The following is a 25468-nucleotide window of genomic DNA, read 5'->3' as shown; positions in this document are numbered from 1 at the left end:
ATCCCCCTCTTCAAAGGGGGAGACACCCTGGACCCAAACTGTTACAGACCTATATCCATCCTGCCCTGCCTATCTAAGGTCTTCGAAAGCCAAGTCAACAAACAGGTCACTGACCATCTCGAATCCCACTGTACCTTCTCCGCTGTGCAATCTGGTTTCCGAACCGGTCACGGGTGCACCTCAGCCACACTCAAGGTACTAAACGATATCATAACCGCCATCGATAAAAGACAGTACTGTCCAGCCGTCTTCATCGACCTTGCCAAGGCTTTCGACTCTGTCAATCACCATATTCTTATCGGCAGACTCAGTAGCCTCGGTTTTTCGGATGACTGCCTTGCCTGGTTCACCAATTACTTTGCAGACAGAGTTCAGTGTGTCAAATCGGAGGGCATGCTGTCCGGTCCTCTGGCAGTCTCTATGGGGGTGCCACAGGGTTCAATTCTTGGGCCGACTCTTTTCTCTGTATACATCAATGATGTTGCTCTTGCTGCGGGCGATTCCCTGATCCACCTCTACGCAGACGACACCGTTCTATATACTTTCGGCCCGTCATTGGACACTGTGCTATCTAACCTCCAAACAAGCTTCAATGCCATACAACACTCCTTCCGTGGCCTCCGACTGCTCTTAAACGCTAGTAAAACCAAATGCATGCTTTTCAACCGATCGCTGCCTGCACTCGCATGCCCGCCTAGCATCACCACCCTGGATGGTTCCGACCTAGAATATGTGGACATCTATAAGTACCTAGGTGTCTGGCTAGACTGCAAACTCTCCTTCCAGACTCATATCAAACATCTCCAATCGAAAATCAAATCAAGAGTCGGCTTTCTATTCCGCAACAAAGCCTCCTTCACTCACGCCGCCAAGCTTACCCTAGTAAAACTGACTATCCTACCGATCCTCGACTTCGGCGATGTCATCTACAAAATGGCTTCCAACACTCTACTCAGCAAACTGGATGCAGTCTATCACAGTGCCATTCGTTTTGTCACTAAAGCACCTTATACCACCCACCACTGCGACTTGTATGCTCTAGTCGGCTGGCCCTCGCTACATATTCGTCGCCAGACCCACTGGCTCCAGGTCATCTACAAGTCCATGCTAAGTAAAGCTCCGCCTTATCTCAGCTCACTGGTCACGATGGCAACACCCATCCGTAGCACGCGCTCCAGCAGGTGTATCTCACTGATCATCCCTAAAGCCAACACCTCATTTGGCCGCCTTTCGTTCCAGTACTCTGCTGCCTGTGACTGGAACGAATTGCAAAAATCGCTGAAGTTGGAGACTTTTATCTCCCTCACCAACTTCAAACATCAGCTATCTGAGCAGCTAACCGATCGCTGCAGCTGTACATAGTCTATTGGTAAATAGCCCACCCATTTTCACCTACCTCATCCCCATGCTGTTTTTATTTATTTATTTTTCTGTTCTTTTGCACACCAATATCTCTACCTGTACATGACCATCTGATCATTTATCACTCCAGTGTTAATCTGCAAAATTGTAATTATTCACCTACCTCATGCCTTTTGCACACATTGTATATAGACTCCCCCTTTGTTTTCTACTGTGTTATTGACTTGTTAATTGTTTACTCCATGTGTAACTCTGTGTTGTCTGCTCATACTGCTATGCTTTATCTTGGCCAGGTCGCAGTTGCAAATGAGAACTTGTTCTCAACTAGCCTACCTGGTTAAATAAAGGTGAAATAAAAAAAATAAAAAAATAAAAACTTTGTTTCTTCCACGGTTGTAAATCTTGCTTTTTGCCCCAGGCCATGTGTGTCTTAACCCAAAATAATTTTGGGGATATGTACCAGGAGTTCCAAGACAAATTGGAATCTTTACAGGCTGCTTATGGGGTGAAAGTTACGGTGATGTGAGAGCACGAGTGGACAGAACTCAAAAAGTCTGATCCTCATGTGCGAGCTTTCCTTTCCACCTTTGACATACCCGAACCCTGCCAGGACTTGTTTGGGGGTCGTACCAATGCTTAGACATTACCGTATATAGCACAACCTGATGAAAAAATTGGATATGTAGATTTTACTTCCCTTTATCCTCATGTAATGAGTTCCTCTTGTTATCCTATGGGGCATCCTGACATTATTCACTGGGACTTTGACTTACCGCAAAACTATTTTGATCATTCAGATCAAGAAAGAGCCTTGACCGTTAAATTCTCTAAGGCTATAGAGAAGGGGTATTGTGTGGCCAAAATCTTTGAAGTGTGGAACTTTCCCAGGAAATCAGACACTCTTTTTAAAGAGTACATCAATACCTTCTTGAGATGCAAGCAAATGGCTTCAGGGTATCCTGCATCAGTCACAGATCAAGAGAGTAAAGAGAGATACATTCAGGACTATCATGAAAAATAAGGCATATGTCTTGACCCTGACAGAATATAGTTCAACAAAACCAAAATAAATGTATCAAAATTATTTCTGAATTCCCTTTGGGGCAAAATGGGCAAGAGAAGCAATGTGTTAACAACATCGATCATTAAAGACCCGAAGAATTTATGAAATGTGTTTTTTCAGACCAATATGAAATTTCACATTTTTCGTTCTTGAGTCAAGTCATAGCCCTGGTGGAATGGAGACATAACAAGAAGTGGGTTCTACCTCCTGGTAATGTCAAAGTATTTCTTACAGCATTTCCCACGGCCTATGGGCGACTTGAACTATACACCCTCATGGAGCAGCTGCAGAGGTGTGTTCTTTACCATGACACAGACTCTGTGGCCTATGTAAGCAAACCTGATGATTGGAACCCCCCTCTTAGCAACTATCTGGGTGGTTTAACGAGTGAACTCGAAGATGGTGACCACATCATAGAGTGGTCATCCTGTGGCCCCAACAGCTATGCTTTTATGACTAAAAACAATCACGTGGTGTTGAAAGCCAAAGGCGTTACACAAAACTATGAAAATGCCCCGCGTGTAAACTTGGAATCAATCACACGCTTAGTCGAGGGGTTCATAAACGACCGGAATAGTGTATTAGAAATGTTGAACTCCTACAAAAAAGATTGTTAGGGATAAAAAGGGGTTACATCTATGTAATGCCCCACTTACTAAAATAGTCTGGGTAGTCTATGACAAGAGATTGCTTTTACCTGATGGGACCGCCTTGCCCTTTGGTTACTGACTTTATGTTACAACCCCTGTGTGTCTTAACCTTTAAGATATAATGGCTGCTGTTGAAGGTTTTGATCCCAGGTTGCAACTACCATTTTCGGCCTTAATCGCAGGCCCATCCAATAGCGGTAAACTTATTTTGTAAAAAGTATTTTTGAGAATTCTGAACATGTATTATCTCAGAAACCGGACAATATTGTGTGGTGTTAGTCATGTTATCAACCTTTGTATGAAGAGTTGTTGAAGAAAATAAAAATAAAGTTTGTTGAAAGGAATACCCACATCCCTGTCTGATGATGAACTCTTAATAAAAACAATCTGCTGGTTTTGGATGATATGCTTTTTGCAGGAGGTGAACATCCTAAAATAGCGCAAGCTTTTACTCAATATAGTCATCATCGAAACCTGTCAGTGCTTTACTTGGTACAAAATGTGTTTCACCAAGGTAAAAATAGCAGTACCATTAGTTTGAACGCCAATTTCTTGGTTTTGTTCAAAAACACTAGAGACAAACTACAAATAAACATTCTAGCTCAGCAGATGTACCTTGGAAGGAAATCCTACTTTATAGAAAGCTATGAGGACACTACCAAAGCACCATTTTCTTATTTAATCATGGATTTAAAATCAAATACTCCAGAACACCAGATACTCCAAGCAGGATTGTTTCAATGGGCGTGGCCGATAGTTTTATATTCCAAAAAAGAAAAAATGTCTCTGTGTAACCGATGTGAAATGGCTAGTTAGTATTCGGGGTGCGCGCTGATAGAGTTTCAGTCGGTGACGTCACTCGCTCTGAGACCTTGAAGTAGTTGTTCCCCTTGCTCTGCAAGGGCTGTGGCTTTTGTGGAGCGATGGGTAACGATGCTTCGTGGGAGGCAGTTGTTGATGTGTGCAGAGGGTCCCTGGTTCTAGCCCAGGTAGGGGTGAGGAGAGGGACAGAAGCTATACTGTTACATCTGTGTTTAAAAAAACTACCACTCTTGAGATACCTAGTTGGGGCTACACATAAAGAACATAAGGCCATCTTGGGTCATTGTTCTTCAGATCTCATATTATCACTATGTGAGATTGCTTTGAATCTTTTCAAAGGACACATTCCACTCACCCTGACCCAGGGTAAAACAAGGCAAGAGAGAGACCAACCATTTATCGCTTTCCCTACCGGAACCCTAAAAGGATGAAGAAAGAGCATAGAGAGAGCCATACCCCTGTAATACCTGGATCGGAGATCTTACAGGTTGAAAATCAAATGCATGTTGAAGATAATGTTATGCATGACATGTTGACTCATGTTCCAGCACGTAACAGGAAAAATGTTAGATACATTATGAACAAAATAAAAGACTCAATGGGGGCCGCTACTTGGAATGACAAAGGAGAGTTTATCTTTCAGGGGGATGTTGTCAGGGGTTCTCATATGATGGACTTGCTTAAAGGTACCACTGCATCCCACAAGATTGCTGATGATAGAAGACCTCCTGGGTGGTGTCAGTTTCTTAAAGCGCTGGCAGTTCTCAACTCAACTTCCACTCTCGGGTGTACCAAACTATAAGCTTCGCCAAGAGATTCAAATTTTAAAACAAAACCTTTCAAAGAGCTACAGCACTCCTAAAGATGTTCTTGTAACCCCTCCCCCATTTGAAATGGTTAATAATAACTCATTTATGAATGAGTCCTCACCCCTGAACGCCTCCGGACCTTTTCCTAATCCTGATCTCTCAGGGTGGTTAGACTTTTGAATGACTTTTGATTAAATTCAATACATTTTTTTTTTTAAATAATACAATTTAACATTTGTGACATTCTTTAAACATTTGATATGAGCATACACATTGATTATAGGGTCTTAAAAATTCTTAAGGCTAGGGGTTCTGCTAGCGGAACCCCCTTAACTTTCATACATTCGCTTAACTTTCCTACATTCACAAGTGCAATACACCAAATTAAAGCTTAACTTCTTGTTAATCTAGCCATCATGTCCGATTTCAAAAAGGCTTTACTGCGCAAGCACACCATACAATTATGTTAGGTCAGCGCCTAGTCACAGAAAAACATACAGCCATTTTCCAGCCAAAGAGAGGAGTCACAAAAAGCAGAAATAGAGATTAAATTAATCACTAACCTTTGATGATCTTCATCAGATGGCACTCATATGGCTTCATGTTACACAATACATGTATGTTTTGTTTGATAAAGTTCATATTTATATTCAAAAATCTCAGTTTACATTGGCGCGTTATGTTCAGTAATGTTGTGCCTCGAAAACATCCGGCAAATTTGCAGAGAGCCACATCAATTCACAGAAATACTCATCATAAACTTTGATACAATATACATGTGTTATGCATAGAATTAAAGATATACTTCTCCTTAACCTGTTGCGACGAGCAATCCCGTATCCGGGAGCGTAATTATAGCCTCAAGCTCATTAGCATAACGCAACGTTAACTATTCATGAAAATCGCAAATGAAATGAAATAAATATATTGGCTCACAAGCTTAGCCTTTTGTTAAGAACACTGTCATCTCAGATTTTCAAAAAATGCTTTTCAACCATAGCTACACAAGCATTTGTGTAAGAGTATTGATAGCTAGCATAGCATTAAGCCTAGCATTCAGCAGGCAACATTTTCACAAAAACAAGAAAAGCATTCAAATAAAATAATTTACCTTTGAAGAACTTTGGATGTTTTCAATGAGGAGACTCTCGGTTAGATAGCGAATGTTCAGTTTTTCCAAAAAGATTATTTGAGTAGGAGAAATCGCTCCGTTTTGTTCATCACGTTTGGCTAAGAAAAAACCCCGAAAATTCAGTCATTACAACGGCAAACTTTTTTCCAAATTAACTCCATAATATCGACAGAAACATGGCAAATGTTGTTTAGAATCAATCCTCAAGGTGTTTTTCACATATCTATTCGATGATAAATCACTCGTGGCAGTTTGGTTTCTCCTCTGAACAAAATGGAAAAATGCACGCACCTGGAGATTATGCAATAGTTTCGGCGGAGGACACCGAGCGGACACCTGGTAAATGTAGTCTCTTATGGTCAATTTTCCAATGATATGCCTACAAATACGTCACAATGCTGCAAACACCTTGGGGAAACGACAGAAAGTGTAGGTTCATTCCTTGCGCATTCACAGCCATATAAGGAGACATTGGAACACAGCGCATTCAAAATCTGGCTCACTTCCTGTATGAAATGTCATCTTGGTTTCGCCTGTAGCATTAGTTCTGTGGCACTCACAGACAATATCTTTGCAGTTTTGGAAACGTCAGGGAGTTTTCTTTCCAAAGCTGTCAATTATATGCATGGTCGAGCATCTTTTCGTGACAAAATATCTTGTTTAAAACGGGAACGTTTTTCATCCAAAAATGAAATACTGCCCCCAGAGGTTCAAGAGGTTAATGCAACCAATGTGTCAGATTTCAAAAAAGCTTTACGGAAAAAGCAGACCATGCAATAATCTGAGTACAGCGCTAAGCCACAAAAACAAGCCATACAGATGCCCGCCATGTTGTGGAGTCAGTAAAAGTCAGAAATAGCGTTATATATATTCACTTACCTTTGATGACTTTCATCAGAATGCACTCCCAGGAATCTCTGTTCCACAATAAATGTTTGTTTTGTTTGATAAAGTTCATCTTTATGTCCAAATATCTCCTTTTTGTTAGCGCGTTTAGTTCACCAATCGAAATTCACAAGGTGCGGGCAAGTCCAGACGAAACTCCAAACGAAAAGTCAAAAAAGTTATATTACAGTTCATAGAAACATGTCAAACGATGTATAGACTCAATCTTTAGGATGTTTTTATCATAAATCTTCAATAATGTTTCAACCGGACAATTCCTTTGTCTTTAGAAATGAAAAGGAACACAGCTCGCTCTCACGGCCGCACACGTGACTTAGCTCAAGGCATTCTGCCAGACCCCTTAGTCAAACAGCTCTTATTCGCTCCCCCTTCATAGTAGAAGCCTGAAACAAGGTTCTAAAGACTGGTGACATCTAGTGGAAGCCTTAGGAAGTTCACTATGACCCCATTTACACTGTATATTTGAAATGCAATGAAAAACTACAAACCTCAGATTTCCCACTTCCTGGTTGGATTTTTCTCAGGTTCTCGCCTGCCAAATGAGTTCTGTTATACTCACAGACATCATTCAAACAGTTTTAGAAACGTCAGAGCGTTTTCTATCCACATCTACTAATAATATGCATATATTAGATTCTGGGCCTGAGTAGCAGGTAGTTTACTCTGGGCACGCTTTTCATCCGAACATGAAAATGCTACCCCCTATCCCAAACAGGTTATTAAAGGACACATACTTAAACACTTTTGATATTTTCTAACAAAACAATCTACGGTGCTATCATGACTTCTTAAATCATCATTAAAAAGAAACATAACATCTTCAAAAGAAACTCCATGGCCTCTTTGGCATAGGTAGAATTCACAGTGTTGACCACATGTATAGTATTTTTAAAATAAAAATCACGGTCCTTATCCTTGATATTATACCAACTATGTGGGTATGTAATCTCACTGAGACCTACTTCCCAGGTCTCTGATAACTCTATAGGCTTTGGGAAATTGGTTGTATAATTCAGACTTTTGTTATTCCTATATACATCTGCAGACGCATTGCTGGGGAGAGTCAGGTAAAATCCACTGTGCTCCATGATGCACTCCAGTGTACACTCGAATGGAGGTGTTTTTATCATGCATGAAGGCTCAAGTTCACCCCCACTTCTTCCACCACCTCTTCCTTTAATACCCAACTGTTGAACTTTTGTCGCCAGTTTATCCAACGGACCAATGCTCATTTTTTTTACCCTCTTTTTGATCCAGAATCTCCTCCACCTGAAAGACTTTGTCTTTACCCATCTTTACCTTCTAGAGTTCCTTCTCATAAAAGGAACCCTCTATAAGCTCCCCATCATAATCTTTTAACTTGTAGACAGAAGGTATACGTGGTAGACATTCAGTAACTGTGAACAGCTCATCGCTGTAACCTTGCTCATATGTGTTGTAAAAAAAAAAACTCAACTTTGATATACGTACCAAGTCACCCACTATGAATTTAAAAAAAAAATGTTTTCTTACGGTGAATGGAGAACAAACCATACAGATTTTTAAAGACTTGAAAAGAGATTTCAGAAGAGACCTCGGAGGGTTTCACACGTATACTCTTATGGTAGCTGTAGTTATAACCAAGTCGGAAGTTTACATACACTTTAGTTGGAGTCATTAAAATTCGTTGTTCAACCTCTCCACAAATTTCTTGTTAACAAACTATAGTTTTGGCAAGTCGGTTCGGACATCTACTTTGTTCATGACACAATTAATTTTTCCAACAATTGTTTACACACTTATAATTCACTGTATCACAATTCCAGTGGTTCAGAAGATTACATACACTAAGTTGAGTGTGCCTTTAAACAGCTTGGACAATTCCAGAAAATGATGTCATGGCTTTAGAAGCTTCTGATAGGCTAATTTACATAATTTGAGTGAATTGGAGGTGTACCTGTGGATGTATTTCAAGGAATACCTTCAAACTCAGTGCCTCTTTGCTTGACATCATGGGAAAGTCAAACGAAATCAACCAATACTGCAGAAAGAAAATGGTCAATTTCCAAATGCCTGAGGTACTACGTTCATCGGTACAAACAATAGTACGCAAGTATAAACACCATGGGACCACGCAGCCGTCATACTGCTCAGGAAGGAAATGCATTTTGTCTCCTAAAGATGAACGTACTTTGGTGCGAAAAGTGCAAATCAATCGCAGAACAACAGTAAAGGACCTTGTGAAGATGCTGGAGGAAAGAGCCACAAAAGTATATATGTCCACAGTAAAACGAGTCCTACATCGACATAACCTGAAAGGCCGCTCAGCAAGGAAGAAGCCACTGCTCCAAAACCGCCATAAAAAAGCCAGACTACCAATTGCACATGGGGACAAAGATCGTACTTTTTGGAGAAATGTCCGAAATGGGTGTTGTGAGCCATAAAGTATTTCCACATCCTCTCCTTCAAAGTCCTGTTAAAGCGTTCAACAACTGAAGCTTTCAGATCTTAACCTGTAGCAAAATGTATGATATTGTGCTTCTTCATGAGTTTCTGAAAATTATTCTTAAAAAAGTATTTATCGCCGTCAGTCTGCACTTTCTTGGGTGCTCCTCCTTCCTCCAAGATAGAGTCAAAGGCCCGGGTCACCTCTGCCCCACTCTTAATTTTTAAGATCCTTACAAATGCTATTTTAGAGAAAAACCGTTAGCATGTGTCTGCGTGTGCCTGCGTGTCACATACTAAGTATCTAAACAAAACATATGATACATGTTACAATTAAATGATGGTTCATACAAATGAACTAAAATCTTAGACAAGGATGTTTCTAGTTCTTCAGAATCATCCACAAGACGTGATACCTGTTGTGACCAGTGTAGAGTCTCCCCCATATGTCTTACATGACTCAAGATGTGTTCCATTTTTAACACACGCTCTGCATTAACCCCTGTCTTGTTGGATGTGTAGAGCGATACACTGTCCACTTTATTTTCAATAATTTGTTGAATAAGAGTTCTAAATTCTCTCAAAAGAAAAAATGTATTTATTCTCTCTAACATAGCATGCACATAGTTACTCATTGCTTAAAACGTCTTTGGGATAGGGGGCTGTATTTTGGCATCCGAATGAAAACCGTGTCCAAAGTAAACTGCCTGCAACTCAGGCCCAGAAGCTAGGATATGCATATAATTGGTAGATTTGGATAAACACTCTAAAGTTTCTAAAACTGTTAAAATAATGTCTGTGAGTATAACATAACTTATTTGGCAGGCAAAACTCCAAGGACAAACCATCCAGGAAAGTTTTGTTTTGAGTTCACTGTGTTTTCAATTGGTTTTCTATGGGAATCTAGATTTCTGAGGCATCTGGTTGCAGTTCCTATGGCTTCCACTAGATGTCAACAGACTTTAGAAATTGCTTGATGTTTTTCTTTTGAGAAATGAAGAAGTAGCCCTTTCCTTTCTGAGTATCGAGCCAAGTGGACTGTTTTGTTTGAGGCGCACGACCTGGAGCTCGCTCCACTTTCATTTTATCCGCTATTGAACACAGTATATTCCGTCTTAAATTTGATCGATAATTTACATTTCAAAATACCTAAAGTTGGATTAGGAAAGTTGTTTGAAATGTTTGGACCAAGTTTACAGGTAACTTATTAGATCATTTGTAGTCATGTTGGGCGAGTTGGAACCGGTGTTTTTTTGAATCAAACGCGACAAATAAATGGACATTTTGGCGATATAATGACAAAATTTATCGAACAAAAGGACCATTTGTGATGTTTATGGGACATTTTGGAGTGCCATCAGAAGAAGATCTTCAAAGGCAAGGCATGAATTATATTGTTATTTCTGAGTTTTGTGTCGCGCCTGGCGGGTTGAAATATGATTGTCATGTGTTTGTATGATGGGGTGCTGTCCTCAGATAATCGCATGGTTTGCTTTCGTCGTAAAGCCTTTTTGAAATCTGACACGGTGGCTTTATTAACAGGAAGTTAAGCTTTATTTTGGTGTATTGCCCTTGTGATTTTATGAAAATTAAATATTTCTAATGATTTAATTTGAATTTGGCGCTCTGCCATTTCACCGGATGTTGTAAAATCGATCCCGCTAACAGGATTTGATCCCTAAGAAGTTTTAATATCTAACTTAAAAATAAATAATGTTACTCGTTTTCTTGGGGTTTATTAAGCCAGAAAGTCAGCACATCAGCCACCAAAGCTTCCTTGTATTTGTTGGCGTCCACCATACTTGCCTGATTCCTTTGAGTTTTTCATGGATGAAGATCACCTCCTTCAGTTCATGTAGGAAAGCCTCTGTTACACCATAAACCCTAGGAATAGATGGCACAAGACCCATAGATTCCAGGGCTCTGACCATCGATGTTATAAAACGGTCGGACCACAGTTTTTTCACCAGTTCTTCAAAGTGGTTGAAGAAGAAGTACTTGGGTGGGTCATATAAACAAGGATGTCGTCACTGGCTGGGGTGATTGATCTCACAACCGGGGCATTTTCCTCTTATATACTCTCCAATCACCACATCTAAAAGTGAGGCTACAGAGGCCTTGATGGTATCTACAAAAATAGTACTGACCACCCCATCAAACGCATCCTCATGCTGTGTACATGTAGGGGGTGTCGGGATGCATGCCTGTGGGGAGTAGAAAGGAGAGCTGTGAGGCATAGAGTCCTTAGGGTCTGGTACCCACAACGTATTGGAGTCCTCATATGGTATATGAATATCCATGGTATAGGCTGAAATGAAGAATCATAAGAGTTATGGTCACCCCTTTTATTGTTGAAACATTCCTTGGGGATTGGGACGTGGTTAACGTAATACCCACATACTTTTTTTCAGGGGATGACCCTTCTGGGGTTCCTTTGAATCAACATCCTTAGGATTCATACGTATAATGCACTTCCTTAGTTTAACAATTCTCTGCCGGCGTTGGCTCTGTACAAAGAGAGCATCCACCAACTCAAACATGTTCCATTATATCCCAACCTTTAAAAGGAATAAGCATAGGCAACCTATAATCCTCGGTCAGTCCACCATCAAGGATGTTACCATTGTGATAAAGAACTCCACGCATATACAACTCCATGGGGTGGCAGGTAGCCTAGTGGTTAGAGCTTTGGACTAGAAACTGAAAGGTTGCAAGATCGAATCCCTGAGCTGACAAGGTTAAAATCTGTCATTCTACCCCTGAGCAAGGGAGTTAACCCACTGTTCCTAGGCTGTCATTGAAAATAACATTTATTCTTAACTGACCTGCCTGTTAAAATAAAAAATCCACAAGGAAGTCCAATCTGTCTTTGTATTTTCACCCTATGAAATATTCTTCCCGAGGAGTCAGGGGCACCTTCCCAACGGACCTTGTAGCCTGTGAACAAGCTAGTTCAGGAAACCCATGCCAGTCTTCAATCCTGTAGTCCACTCTTAAGGTCTGGTCTGTATATTCTTCTCTTTCGGCTATGGTATAGAGTTTCACTCTACGGGCAGGGTAATCAAACATATACCCCCATAGTTGTCCATTAGACATCAACACTTGATCTTTCAGCACAATTACGGGATATACAAATGTATAAAACTCTTTTTTGGTGCTTCGTATATTGCTGATTTATACTTCTCTTTCTCTATGTTTTAACTGTGGTCCTGCTTCCGTTGTTAAGGTCATCACGGGCGTGTCAGTACTTAACCAATCCATGTTTTATTTCTTACTTCTTTAGAGTCTTCTGTGGTTTATCTCTCTTGAGATTTCTTGTCGCTCGTAGTGTTCACACCTCTTACTTATACTACGCCATACCTACCCCGGAAATGACTGTTTCATACTCAAGATCACTAATCAGCAGAGACATAAGTTCACTACAACATTTCCCAACTCATTCAAATGTTCAAACACATTCCACAGTTCAACAAGGTCACCACACACCAATCACCAGGATAGCTTTATTGCAAACACATGCTTTACCCAAAACAGCTGCACTATCAGGTTACATAAGCACTGACTCGGTAGCGTGAAAACATCCGGGCAGGATGTATATAAATGGGCATAACCCCCATGACACATAAAATAGGTCATCAATCACTTTTGGACATATGCCGTCTACTGTATTTCTTCTAGCGAGGAGTGAACACAAACTTTGGGTGGGTGGGTGGGTGGGTAATACCCAGGCAAGGGAGATGGAATTGTATATGGAAGGGAGTTTAGTCCAACGGTAGCTATTCCTATAAACCCACCATGGCTACTCCCACCTCCAGTAGTTGACCTAGAAGTGTTGGAGAGACTACAGAAAGACAGGGTGTTGATCCATCTGGTTTGATTAATAGACGTCTGGATACTGTGTATCAGGATTTTGTGGCCATTTACATAGATGGTTCAAAAGATTAAAGGACAGGATGTACTAAGGTCGTTGCATTTGTTGTGTAGGAATGTGGGGTGTCAGTCAGGAAACATATTACAGATCATCTGGCTGTATATACGGCAGGGCTGAAGGCCGTACTGTTGACCTTGCAGTGGGTGGAGGAAGTCAAGCCAGACAGAGTAGTTATTTGTTCTGATTCATGAGTCTGCCGTCCTTTAGCTTACGTAGCAAACAAGACCTGCTTTATGATGTACTATAAACCCATGGCAGGATTAGACAGATGGGTATACCGATAAGATTTACTTGGGTCCCAGCCCACGTGGGGGTGAAGGGGTACGAGGCAGTTGATGTACTGGCTAAACAAGGACTTAGTAGTGGGTATGTTGATGTTGTAGTTTCAATAAGCAAGGCAGAGGCAAAAAGCCTGATCAATCAATCAATCAATCAATCAAATGTATTTATAAAGCTCTTTTTACATCAGCCAATGTCATAAAGTGCTGTACAGAAACCCAGCCTAAAACCCCAAACAGCAAGCAATGCAGATGTAGAAGCACGGTGGCTAGGAAAAACTCAATAGAAAGGCCAGAACCTAGAAAGAAACCTAGAGAGGAACCAGGCTCTGAGGGGTGGCCATTCCTCTTCTGGCTGTGCCGGGTGGAGATTATAACAGAACATGGCCAAGATGTTCAAATGTTCATAGATGACCAGCAGGGTCAGATAATAATAATCACAGTGGTTGTAGAGGGTGCAACAGGTCAGCACCTCAGGAGTAAATGTCAGTTGGCTTTTCATAGTCGATCATTCTGAGTTAGAGACAGCAGGTGTGGTAGAGAGAGAGTCCAAAACAGCAGGTCCGGGACAAGGTAGCATGTCCAGTGAACAGGTCAGGGTTCCATAGCCGCAGGCAGAACAGTTGAAACTGGAGCAGCAGCATGACCAGGTGGACTGGGGACAGCAAGGAGTCATCAGGCCAGGTAGTACTGAGGCATGGTCCTAGGGCTCAGGTCCTCCGAAAATAAGAGAGAAAGAAAGAGAGAAAGAGAGACTGAGAAAAAGAGAAAAAGTGAGAGAGAGAATTAGAGGGAGTATACTTAAATTCACACAGGACACCGGATGAGACAGGAGAAATACTCCAGAAATAACAGACTGACCCTAGCCCCCAGACACAAACTATTGCAGCATAAATACTGGAGGCTGAGACATGAGGGTTTGGGAGACACTGTGGCCCTGTCTGACGATACCCCAGGACAAGGCCAACCAGGCAGGATATATGGACAGTGATGGTGCAGAGATGGCAGGAGCAGTGGAATAGAGATACTAAGGACAGGCATTTATTTCAAGTACAGAGGAAAGTTGGGGAGGGGAGGACAGCAGTAAGGGACAGAAGAGAGGAGGCTATTGTTACAAGATTAAGGGTGGGAGACAGACACTTGAATAAGACTTTAAATGTGATAGGAAAGCATCCAACAGGAAATTATTGCCAGGATTATTGCCAGGATACGTCATATGTGTACTGTATATCCATCTGTCTAATCCTGCCATAGCGGGACAAGAAAACAAGAAAGAGAGCATGACCGTATGTGTTGCTATGGTGATTTCAGTAAACAATCAGTGTAAATCAACATCCGGTAGAAAACAACGCTATGGCAAAAGTTTCAATATTTGAACTTTGACGGCAAGTCCATCTACCGTGACGGCTTTCACCGCCAGCCTCAACGAACGGCATTTACCGTCTTGCTCTCATTTAAAACAATGAGGCAGAGAGCTTCTGTAAAGGAGCAGATGAATACACAGGAGGAAAATATGGTGGAAGCGGACGTTGATGTGGATCTTGAACTAATGGCAGTGGAATCCAGGAGAATTAGACTGTTGCCCAAAAGAATGGAGAACGGAGCAAAGTAGCGTACGGTGCTGAGAATGTCCCTCATCTCGTCGGAGTAAGGTTTATTTATGAGGAGCAGTTGACCAATCTCGAAGAATCCATTTGAGATATCAAAACTGGTGGAGAGAGCGCTGGGTAAAGTGAAGGCTGTGAGGATCGTGAGAGGCAGCCGTGTTTCAATTTTTTTGTTCATTAGACGTTACACGATTTGAGAAGTTTGACGTGTTGCGTTTGTCTCTTCGGAAACAGGGCACTACTCAAGGGGGTCAAATCTGGCGTCTCAATGGAAGTCGATGTTACAGAGATGAAAACTTTTCCTGGAGTGATGGATGCACGTTGGATGAATCGTGTGGTAAATGGAGAAAAAGTGAAGAGCATCTGTTCTTTTTTTAAAATGTTATATGGAGTCTCTCCCTACTCAAGTGCAGTTGGGGTATATAAATGTTTGCAGAGGGGAGAAGCTGAGATGTCCAAGTTGTGGAAAATATCATATCATGTGTTTAAAAGTGATGAAAATGTGACATGTTGCAATTGTGGTGGGAACCATGAAGCTACTTCTTTGGCATCCTGACAAGGGTAAAAGAGAATGTGACATGTTGGCTAAAGTGGCTAAAGTCAGGGCTGTCCAGAGCATATCATATGCAGTGGGTGTTAAAAGGGCTGAGGGTTCGAATGGTATTCCTGAGCAGTCCATGGTGGTGGATAGGCCTTCACTGCAGGCTGCAGTTAACTTGCCTTTCACTAACAGGACCCAGATATTTTAAAAGTTAAGAATCGACTTTGTGACCTTTTTTTTATAGCTATAGTGATTAATGGCACTGCCAAGGTGGAGAGGAAGTCCAGGAAAATAGATATTACTATGGATGTGGCGGAGCGGTTCCTCGGACTGAAAGACTTCTCAGCGGAGGAGTTGCATGGAGTATTGTCACAAGCCGTACCACCCTCTCAGTCCCTAGAGCCTGAGAAGGGAAATACGTTGATTTGATTTGTCAACGTACTATTTTTATTTGGTTGCATTAAGTTAGTTTTCCCTATCAAATGGATTTTCTTTTTACCTTGTTTTTTCAACCCCGTCCAGTTGGCAATACACCTTTTGGGGTTGTAGTCTGCCACGAAACCTACAGAAGAAGAAGAAAACAATGACATCAGGTTTGCCGTCTTCCTCGTACCATGTAAATGCTGCATAATGTTACTTGCATAGTGCTGGCTCAATTTACAACGTTTGTCGTTAGCTAGCTAGCTACCGTATCTCTGCGGTTAGCATGATTTCAATCTACTTTTACTTGGTGATACTTTCTCCTCGATTTGGACGGCTCCAATGTCAAATAGTCCTTTAACTAGTTCCCAGTGGAACTTCGATAAGCAAACTATTTCTAATATTTTTAAATCCAAGTTTTGTGGGATGAAGTAATCCATATGTGGCCATCTATCTCGAAACGACACAACACTCACATGTCTTGACAGGAAAGAAGATAAATCGTAGTAACAGTTTTGTATCTAGTAACACTTGAAAAAAAAATACATTTTGGGGAAATAAGATATGGCTGCAATCTTAACTATCAATAATAGAATATTAGTCTTTATCTACAGTTTCCAAGATGGCTTGGACGTTTCGTTTCGTGGTTCCAGGGGGGCCAGCTTTGCCCAAATCCTCAATAAAATTATTTGTGCCCCACCTGACGGTGGCATACATTTCTCTGGCTGTCTCAGAAGCTAACAACAACCTCCTTGACCCAGCATGTAACACACCCAATGGTAAGCCTAAGTATTCTTGTGAAACAGATTGTGTTGGTTTCTGTGAGCACAGTTTGTGAGGGCCTGAGCATGGTCACCCATCCCACTTCGACACTAGCACCAGAAGCTGATGTTTGGTTGTGTTGTTGTTCTACCACAGGTGGTGGCATCAGACCGAAAAGCATTCCCCAATAGTTAATTGACTGGTACAAGCGAGGTGAGACCCACGCGGTGTCAGCTCTGTACCTACTTTCTCAGGTTCTACAGTTTCAGGTTGAGTTAAAGGAAACGGTAACCACAGGTAAGTTCTCATTTTACAGGCTTAGAGATCAGTTTACAGGCTTAGAGATCAGTTTACAGGCTTAGAGATCAGTTTACAGGCTTAGAGATCCATTCTGGAAGAGACATTTATGGCAAGACATTTTAATTATTTGGTTATTTGATTTCTATGTTTCGTAGTTGTTGGAAAGCACGTTGTTTGTCATAGTTGCTTACAGCTGTTTGATTTTGATCGCAAACAATTACATTTTAAGGGTTGTTTCTGAACATTAAGCAGTGATGGTATTATTTCCCCCTTTTACTATACAGCAGGGCGTAAGAACCCCATCAACCAACATGTTCCCCAGGCAGTGAGAGAGTTGCTGAGTAAGATGATTGACAGCTACCCCGAGTTCTCTGTCTTGTATGCAAGGAGGCACAGTCTTCTACTATGAGAATTCCAAGAGTGCGCAAAGCTGTCATCAATGCAAAGGGAGGCTACTTTGAAGAATCTAAAATGTAAAATATATTTCAAATTTGGTTACTACATGATTCCATATGTGTTATTTCATAGTGTTGATGTCTTCACTTTTATTCTACAATGTAGAAAATTGTAAAAATAAGGAAAAACCCTTGAATGAGTAGGTGTGTCCAAACTGGTACTGGTACTGTATATTGGCTACATTTTCATATTTGAGATACTATTAGTTACATTTTCTATTCATTTTATTGGTTATGTTTTAAGTAGCTATTATGAACATTGCTGGTGAATGTGTTCTGTGTGTGGCCTATGATCTTCCATCCAGCCATGTGAATCCCCGTGGCCATTGGAACACCAAGGAGAGCGCTACACCAAATGGACGGGTTCTTTACGACTCCCATGTAGTGGTAACAGCAAGGAGTTCACTGATGCGTTACGTTTATCTCAATTGGTTTATTCATGATTTTAAACAATTAACAAACAACCCTTCAAAACACCTTGAATACTCATTAATATAACAAAGCTTGTTATATTTTACACGACCTCTCTCCCTACACTGTCCGGTGGATATTACTTTTTCATTCATTAAATGAATTAAAATCCTCATACAATGTTCCCATACATTCACCTACACTTTCAAATTACTTTCAGGTGTGGCTGTCTACTCCTATGGGGTTTTGTTTGCAGTTATCTGTACAGGCACTTGTTGCTGTTCTTCAGTAAGGATCGCAGGACGACAACACCAAGTTGCTCAGTCTGAAAAGCAACATCACGCTCCACCTGTACATGAACCAGGTGCCCAAATGAGCGGCTCAGATCCCTTCCAAGCTGTTAGACTGGCACCTCTAAAAGTCCGTATGCACCACCAGTACTCAGCTAAATCAAAAAGGCTTACCTCAGCAGGAGATATGTGAAAAATAATGGGTTGACATGATGCCCTTAAACTGCAAGTTATTTTTGCACAGCCTGCAAGGTTGTGTATTTTAAAAACAAAATGGTTCAATAGGTCCCCAGAAGAGGAATGAGGTTTTATTTGTTTTGTCACAATTTTGGGAAGGCAAAAAAAGCTCAGTTTTCTGAAGGTGTTTTGCAGAAATATATTTTGCTGATTTGCAATTTAGTTCTGTTTGCAGATACGGAATTGAATTGAAAGAAGAAAAATGTTTTATACCTAAGAAAAACATTTATTTATTTGATAGTGTGCTTTATTACAAAGAACAAAGTTGAAGATAAGACTTTTTCTTCTGTAATATAGCCAAGATATTGTATGAAAAAGTCCAGTCAACTCTTGATGAATAAATAAACTGGAGTATGCATGCATCCAAAGCATTATTACAAATAATATTCATGAATTTAGACTAAGGATATGCAATGCAACATTAAAGAATTCGATGTGCTCTTATCAGAAGTAGTCAGCATGCACCTTGACATTGCAATTGAGAATGAAAGCAAATTGCATATCAAAGTATTATCAGCTTGTATGAAGCCATGTTATGCGTGTTCTTAGAGGTCCTTACATTATCTCACCTTGTTTGTACCGTCAGTGGCTTTCACAAGTTGGTCCCACCATCTAAGAACTAACACAGTGTCTTTTACTATAGACAGCCGCACACAAACAGGAAATGCTATGGTTTCCTGTGCAGGCAATGCAGCCTATATTGCTCATTCTTTTAACGTTTACACAGCCTTGTTGATGTATTAACCTGGCTTCTTTTTACTTCCTTGTACACAGGAAGAGTCTCCCGGGCATTAAGGGACCCGATGCGCCAGGATCAAACGCCTGAATAGTATGTATGAACCACTCTAGATTTGATGTTTGTGCCATGCATGTATGGGTTATCACAGAAAGCCTTTGATGTAATGCAAATATGCTGCAAGGCTGGATGCAACATTGTACATGGTGAAAGTGTCAACATGATGACATGAATGATGTTTTAAACATGAATTGACTAGTGATTATTTTCAAGGCTTTGTTTGGATGCATGGAATTGCATAGTGCATGATGATAGTATATAGAAGATACTGTGGTGTTTGATGCATTTGGTTATTGACATATTCAAGTCAAGATGGTTGTACACCAGGGGATGTCCCAAGACTCTGCTTGTACACACAGGGTTGGCCAGAGTGACCCTTTCTCTGATTTCATTATTCACAATCTGATTCTGAAATCACCAACTTCCAAACAACTGATCCAGATCTTTGTTATCAGGTGTGTAAATCATAGAATTAGAATACTGGAATGGACATTAACCTTATGGTGGGATAAAGCTCAGCCATTTTGGTGAGGGAGTTGGTAAACCATTGTTTGCCAGTGCTGTGATAAGATATTATGTAAAATAATTCATTTTGAGGCCTCCCGAGTGGCGCAGTGGTCTACGGCACTGCATCGCAGTTGCTAGCTGTGCCACTAGAGATTCTGGTTTGAGTCCAGGCTCTGTCGCAGCCAGCCGCGACCGGGTGGCGCGCAATTGGCCCAGCGTCATCCAGGTTAGGAGAGGGTTTGGCCAGCAGGTGTACGGTGTTTCCTCTGACACATTGGTGTGGCTGGCTTCTGGGTTAAGCGGGCATTGTGTCAAGAAGCAGTGAGGCTTTGTCGTGTTTCAGAGGACACATGGCTCTCGACCTTCGCCTCTCCCGAGTCCGTTGTATAAAAGTGATAATGCCCTGAAGCCGGTGTTTTGTTTTGGGCCTAACAACACCCGTGCTAATACATCCTTCAAACACCGCCTTCTCGGGCATCATCAATTAAGTATTGACTGCATGGTTTGAATGGAATGTTGGCATATTGACAGTTAATTTGAAAAAATGTATGGAATCGTTGCTCTAAAACTGGCTGGCTACGGGTTCCCAACATATTCAAATAATGACTGACATATTTTCATAAAAAAACATTATTTTGATTAATTTATTCCTGACACAAATCTAGGGTTGTTACCCAAGCCAGCTGGTCGTTCGTTCTATCGGTTTGGTTTCCAGAGATACGACTCAGTCGTTCAGTCTTTTTGTTCTGTATCTAAAGAGGCGACCCAGTCGTTTGTTCTAAATGTTCCATTGCCATACTGGCTGACAACGTTCTTATCCCTAGTTTCTAGCTAGCCAACTAATGCTAACTTACAGTCACGTCAAGTGCAGATAGAATAACAGCAAAGTATTTGCATTTGTTTAAGCTGTTTTCTGTGACATTTATTTGGACAAATCCATAACATGAGGCGCGATTTCGCCTGGCATAGAAAATGTGCTCAGCCGTCAGGTCTCTGTTGTTCAGGGGAGCTAGCCAACAACACAGCTAACACAATCACTTCAAACTGAAGCTGGAAAGACTGCAAACTTTTTTTTAAATTACAAAATGGCCTTAATGAAGATCTCAGTAAATTTCAACACGGCACCATCATAGGATGCCACCTTTCCAACAAGTCAGTTCATCAAATTTCTGCCCTGCTAGAGCTGCCCCGGTCAATTGTAAGTGCTGTTATTGTGAAGTGAAAACGTCTAGGAGCAACAACGGCTCAGCCACGAAGTGGTAGGCCTCACAAGCTCACAGAACTGGACCGCCGAGTGCTGAAGCGCGTAGCATTAAAAATTGTCTGTCCTCGGTTACAACACTCACTACCACTAATACTCCAAACTGCCTCTGTAAGCAACGTCAGCACAATAACTGTTCATCGGGAGCTTCATGAAATGGGTTTCCATGGCCGAGCAGCCGCACACAAGCCTAAGATCACCATGCACAATGCCAAGTGTTGGCTGGAGGGGTGTAAAGCTTGCCGCCAATGGACTCTGGAACATTGGAAACGTGCTGTCTGGAGTGATGAATCCTGCTTCACAATCTGGCAGTCCGACCGACTAATCTGGGTTTGGCAGATGACAGGAGAAAGCTACCTGCCCGACTGCATAGTGTCAACTGTAAAGTTTGGTGGAGGAGGAACAATGGTCTGGGGCTGTTTTTCATGGTTTGTGCTAGGCCCCTTAGTTCCAGTGAAGGGAAATCTTAAAGCTACAGCATACAATGACATTCTAGACGATTCTGTGCTTACAACTTTGTGGCAACAATTTGGGGAAGGCCCTTGAAAATACACCTGTGCACAATGTGAAGTCCATACAGAAATGGTTTGTCAAGATCGGTGTGGAAGAACTTGGAAGAACCCCATTGAACACCTTTGGGATGAATTGGAATGCCGACTGCGAGCCAGGCCTAATCCCCCAACATCAGTCATGTAGTGTACTTGTCACATCAGCTCTGTCGTAATAGATGGAGATGAACAGGATTCACATCTCTTGATGTGGTTCCACACCGCTTTTTAGATCTGCCTCTCACTTGAGTGGCTAGATTTAAGTCATACAGCCCATATCAAAAATAGTACTGTACATTTCATACACTCATGTTTGAGGTGTGTTACGTTCCCCCGATAAGAAACCCAAAATGACAATGGCAATGAGTTTTCTTTTAGGCCAGTTGCAGAAGTCCAGTCCATCTTAAAGATGAGTCAGTTGCCTGTAACACTATTTTGTATGAGGTAATTTTCCATCCATGTACTTTATTGGTTTATTGCCCTATAACTGACAGAGAATTTCCCCCTCCTACATGTCACATATAGGAACCCTCCTCTCATCATTGAGACGTTGGCCTGCCATTCACTCTCAATTTAGTATAGACATGCAAAAACTTAGTATGACACAGTACAACTACCCAATATTTTCATATTAAATTTAAACATACAGTACATACACATACAGTACATAAACATACAGTACATACAGTACATAAACATACAGTAAGAGAGGGGAGGATGCTCAGTAGTGGTTCATTTAGATGCAATTGAGTTGGGCTGAGAGCCCCAGATCCTGACACCTCAGAATTTTTACCACGTGCCAATAATCAATTTATGCTGGTACAATTAGGTGGTCCCACGAGCCTCATAAGCAGGAACCCACCTATGTCTTGGCGATAAGGATTCCAGATTCGGTTGAAAGGGCATCCGACTCGTGGTCACACTGTTCCGGACTCTAATTCACATAAGCAACGGTAAAAGAAATACACAGAACAAAAATATAAAACGCAACATGCAACAATTTCTACGATATGACTGAGTTACAGTTCATATGAGGACATCAGTCAATTGAAATAAATAAATTAGGCCCTAATCTATGGATTTCACACGACTGGGAATACAGATGTCTATTTTTTGGTTACAGATTCCTTTACAAATGGGCCTCAGGATCTTGTCACGGTATTTTTGTGCACTCAAATTGTCATAGATAAAATGCAATTGTATTCGTTGTCCGTAGCTTATTCCTGCCCATACCTTAACCCCACCGCCACCATGGGGCACTCTGTTCACAATGTGGACATCAGCAAAGCGCTTGCCCACATGACGCCATACACATGGTCTGCAGTTGTGAGGCCAGTTAGATGTACTGCCAAATTCTCTAAAATGTTGTTGGAGGTGGCTTATGTAGAGAAATTAACATTCAATTCTCTGGCAACAGCTCTGGGGGACATTCCTTCAGTCAGCATGCCAATTGCACACTCCCTCAAAAATTTTGACAACTGTGACATTGTGGCATTGTATGACAAAACTGCACATTTTAGAGTGGCCTTGTATTGTCCCCAACACAAGGTGCACCTGTGCGATGATCATGCTGTTTAATCAGCTTCTTGATATACCACACCTATCAGGTGGATTAATTATCTTGGCAAAGAAGAAATGCTCACTAACAGGGATGTAAACAAATGTGTGGACAACATTTGAGATAAATCAGCTTTTTGTGCGTATGGAACATTTCTGGGATCTTTAATTTCAGCTTGTGAAACCAACACTTTACATGTTGCGTTCATATTTTTGTTTAGTGTATAAATGTACCTAGTTTACTACATTAGTGCTAGCAATGTTGAACACCTAAAAAAACAGCAGGCCTATTAATTTTAAATACTTTTAAATGCAACTTTATTATCACGGTTTCGGAACAGTCCATGTGCAGAAATGAAAATATAATAAATACGTAATAAATACATAAATAAATAACTTAATTAGAGCTTTTTAGGGGCTTATTTCAAATGCATTCTAATTGAAACAGACATTGAGAACTCTGAAACACTGGCATTCGGGCACAGTATATGGAATCACATAATGAAACAAAACATAATTAATAACATCCCTAGCACCTTCCTTCATTATGGAGGGCTTGCTATCTCCGGTTAAGGACATCCAGTGAGACATACATGACCAATGAAATTAACTGGTTTTCACACCAAAAAATGGGCCTCTAATTGTTAGAGATGATAGATTATACACATTAGAGTATCAGTGCAATGACAAACTTCCTGTACAACCCCCCCATTTTCCCCCGTATAACTGTTCAGCAAGTGGAAGCTACTAGAGCTTCTTTATCACTGGAACAGATAGACATGGTACTACTGTACATGTTGGTATGGCATGTATTTTGTCCCAATTACGTAATGTTCCATATATTACAACAGTCACTCTATTGCCAGCATTTATGGACTTAGACGCTTTGCAGCATGAGCTTGAGTTAAATGTCTTATGTTCTGAATGAAGTCCTTGAAAGACTTTTCCAACCGCTTGTCTTCACAGATGCATTCTGAAGTGTCCGTTGTGCTCTGAGGAGGTAATGTGGGATTGAGTGTGATGGCATGTGAAGTGGTAAACAACACTATATGAGCTGTATATGTTTAGTAACAACTAGGCTATTTTGTTATTTTAACTGGAAAGATGCTTGGAATAAGTAACAATGCTTACGTTCTCCTGATCAATCGTCTTTTGTAGGGCCGTGGCAGTCATGCTGATGTGGTGTTGCATACTTTCCAGATGGACCGCGTTATCGAGGCATTCTACTTTCACAGTGTCCAGTTCCTTAATGGAACAGGCCAATGCTGCAACGATGCAACTATCCTGCAACCGAGAGAGAGAGAACTGTTTCTCCTGGGGCTCTTTTGATTTTGTGACACAGAAAGCGAGGCTGTGGTTTAATTGTAGTGAATTGCATTGCCAAGAGAGGAGTGGGTTTTAGTTGTTCAAAGTGCTGTGTGAAGTGAGAGTTGAAACACTTTGAAGCAGCCTTCCTGTGTTTCCTGTACTAGTGGTCTTCTATGTGAACTGTTGAAGCGGAAATAATGCCTTAGCAACTCAGAAAAACAGCACTAGGGCAATAGGCTATATGTGAGTGGAAAATGTAAAGGGCTACTGTGTTGTCCATATGCAGATAACTGTTGCCAAACATATTTAGTGAGCCTTACCTCTACATCAGTTGGTGTATAGAAGACTGAATCTGGCTGCAATAGGGAGAAAGATACATGTTAGTTGATCACGAAAATACAGAAAATAAATGAAAGAAGTTTGAACACCACTTAGCCATGAAGTGACTTACACATGTAATATTTTCTTCTAGATAGTCGATTCCAGCTAGGGGGCTGGAAATTGGGTTTCCTTGTAGACAACCGGCGAGAAAAAGCGTCAAAAAGGAAATCCTGTAACGACGGTCCATGATAATCTGAAGGGTTTGTAGATAGTGTCCTGTAAGGTGTACACAAGGGGAGATCTGTAAATGTTTGTCATCTCGGATTGTTAGCGGTGTTTTATATACCCTGCTGTGTGGAAAATCAAAGGGTGGGCTGAATTAGTCTAGATATTACCAAATGCAAACAGCTGTATTTTTCCTCTTGATGACTGTTGGGATTTTTCTTGCTACAAGATGGTAAAATCCCTTTGGTGACCTATAGTGGCAAAGCATTAGACTGTACACAGTATTTACAGTGGTTTCAACATGTGGTGGATGAGGGCTGTTTGTTGAGCTGGTTGTGGCTTTACTAAGGGGTTGTATGGAGTTTGGTAATTGGTCAGTTCTAAGCAACACCTGCAGAAGTTACGATTTTAACTTCGAGGAGGCGGAGAGACCCTCAAACTATCAAATGTTGCTTTGCCAATAGCTCCTTTGAAGAAAAAAAAATCTCTGGTTAAGTAAAGATGTGCCATTTGAAAAGGCGTTACAACAAAGAAACTACAACACA

General features: G+C 41.1%; 1 protein-coding gene and 1 long non-coding RNA gene across 2 annotated transcripts in view; one reads left to right on the top strand and one right to left on the bottom strand.

Annotated features, from left to right (window-relative positions):
• The first annotated feature begins 19069 nt into the window (after window positions 1-19069).
• Window positions 19070-25468, top strand: part of LOC149971800 (uncharacterized) — a 48104-nt gene continuing 41705 nt past the window's right edge. Inside the window, exon 1 of the long non-coding RNA XR_016491678.1 lies at window positions 19070-19229. This is a non-coding gene — a long non-coding RNA (uncharacterized LOC149971800). The remainder of the gene's footprint in view (window positions 19230-25468) is intronic.
• On the bottom strand, window positions 23863-25011 carry il2 (interleukin 2). The gene is given in 4 exon segments (NM_001164065.2): window positions 23863-24061; window positions 24201-24353; window positions 24698-24733; window positions 24829-25011. Coding segments are annotated over 4 exon segments (429 nt in total). The 5' UTR covers window positions 24946-25011; the 3' UTR covers window positions 23863-23938.

This window comes from Oncorhynchus mykiss, chromosome 25, assembly GCF_057628025.1.
Source record: "Oncorhynchus mykiss isolate SJ-2025 chromosome 25, ASM5762802v1, whole genome shotgun sequence".
NCBI lineage: Eukaryota > Metazoa > Chordata > Actinopteri > Salmoniformes > Salmonidae > Oncorhynchus > Oncorhynchus mykiss.
Note: the sequence above shows the minus strand (reverse complement) of the source record. Positions and strands in the feature narration are given on the sequence as shown.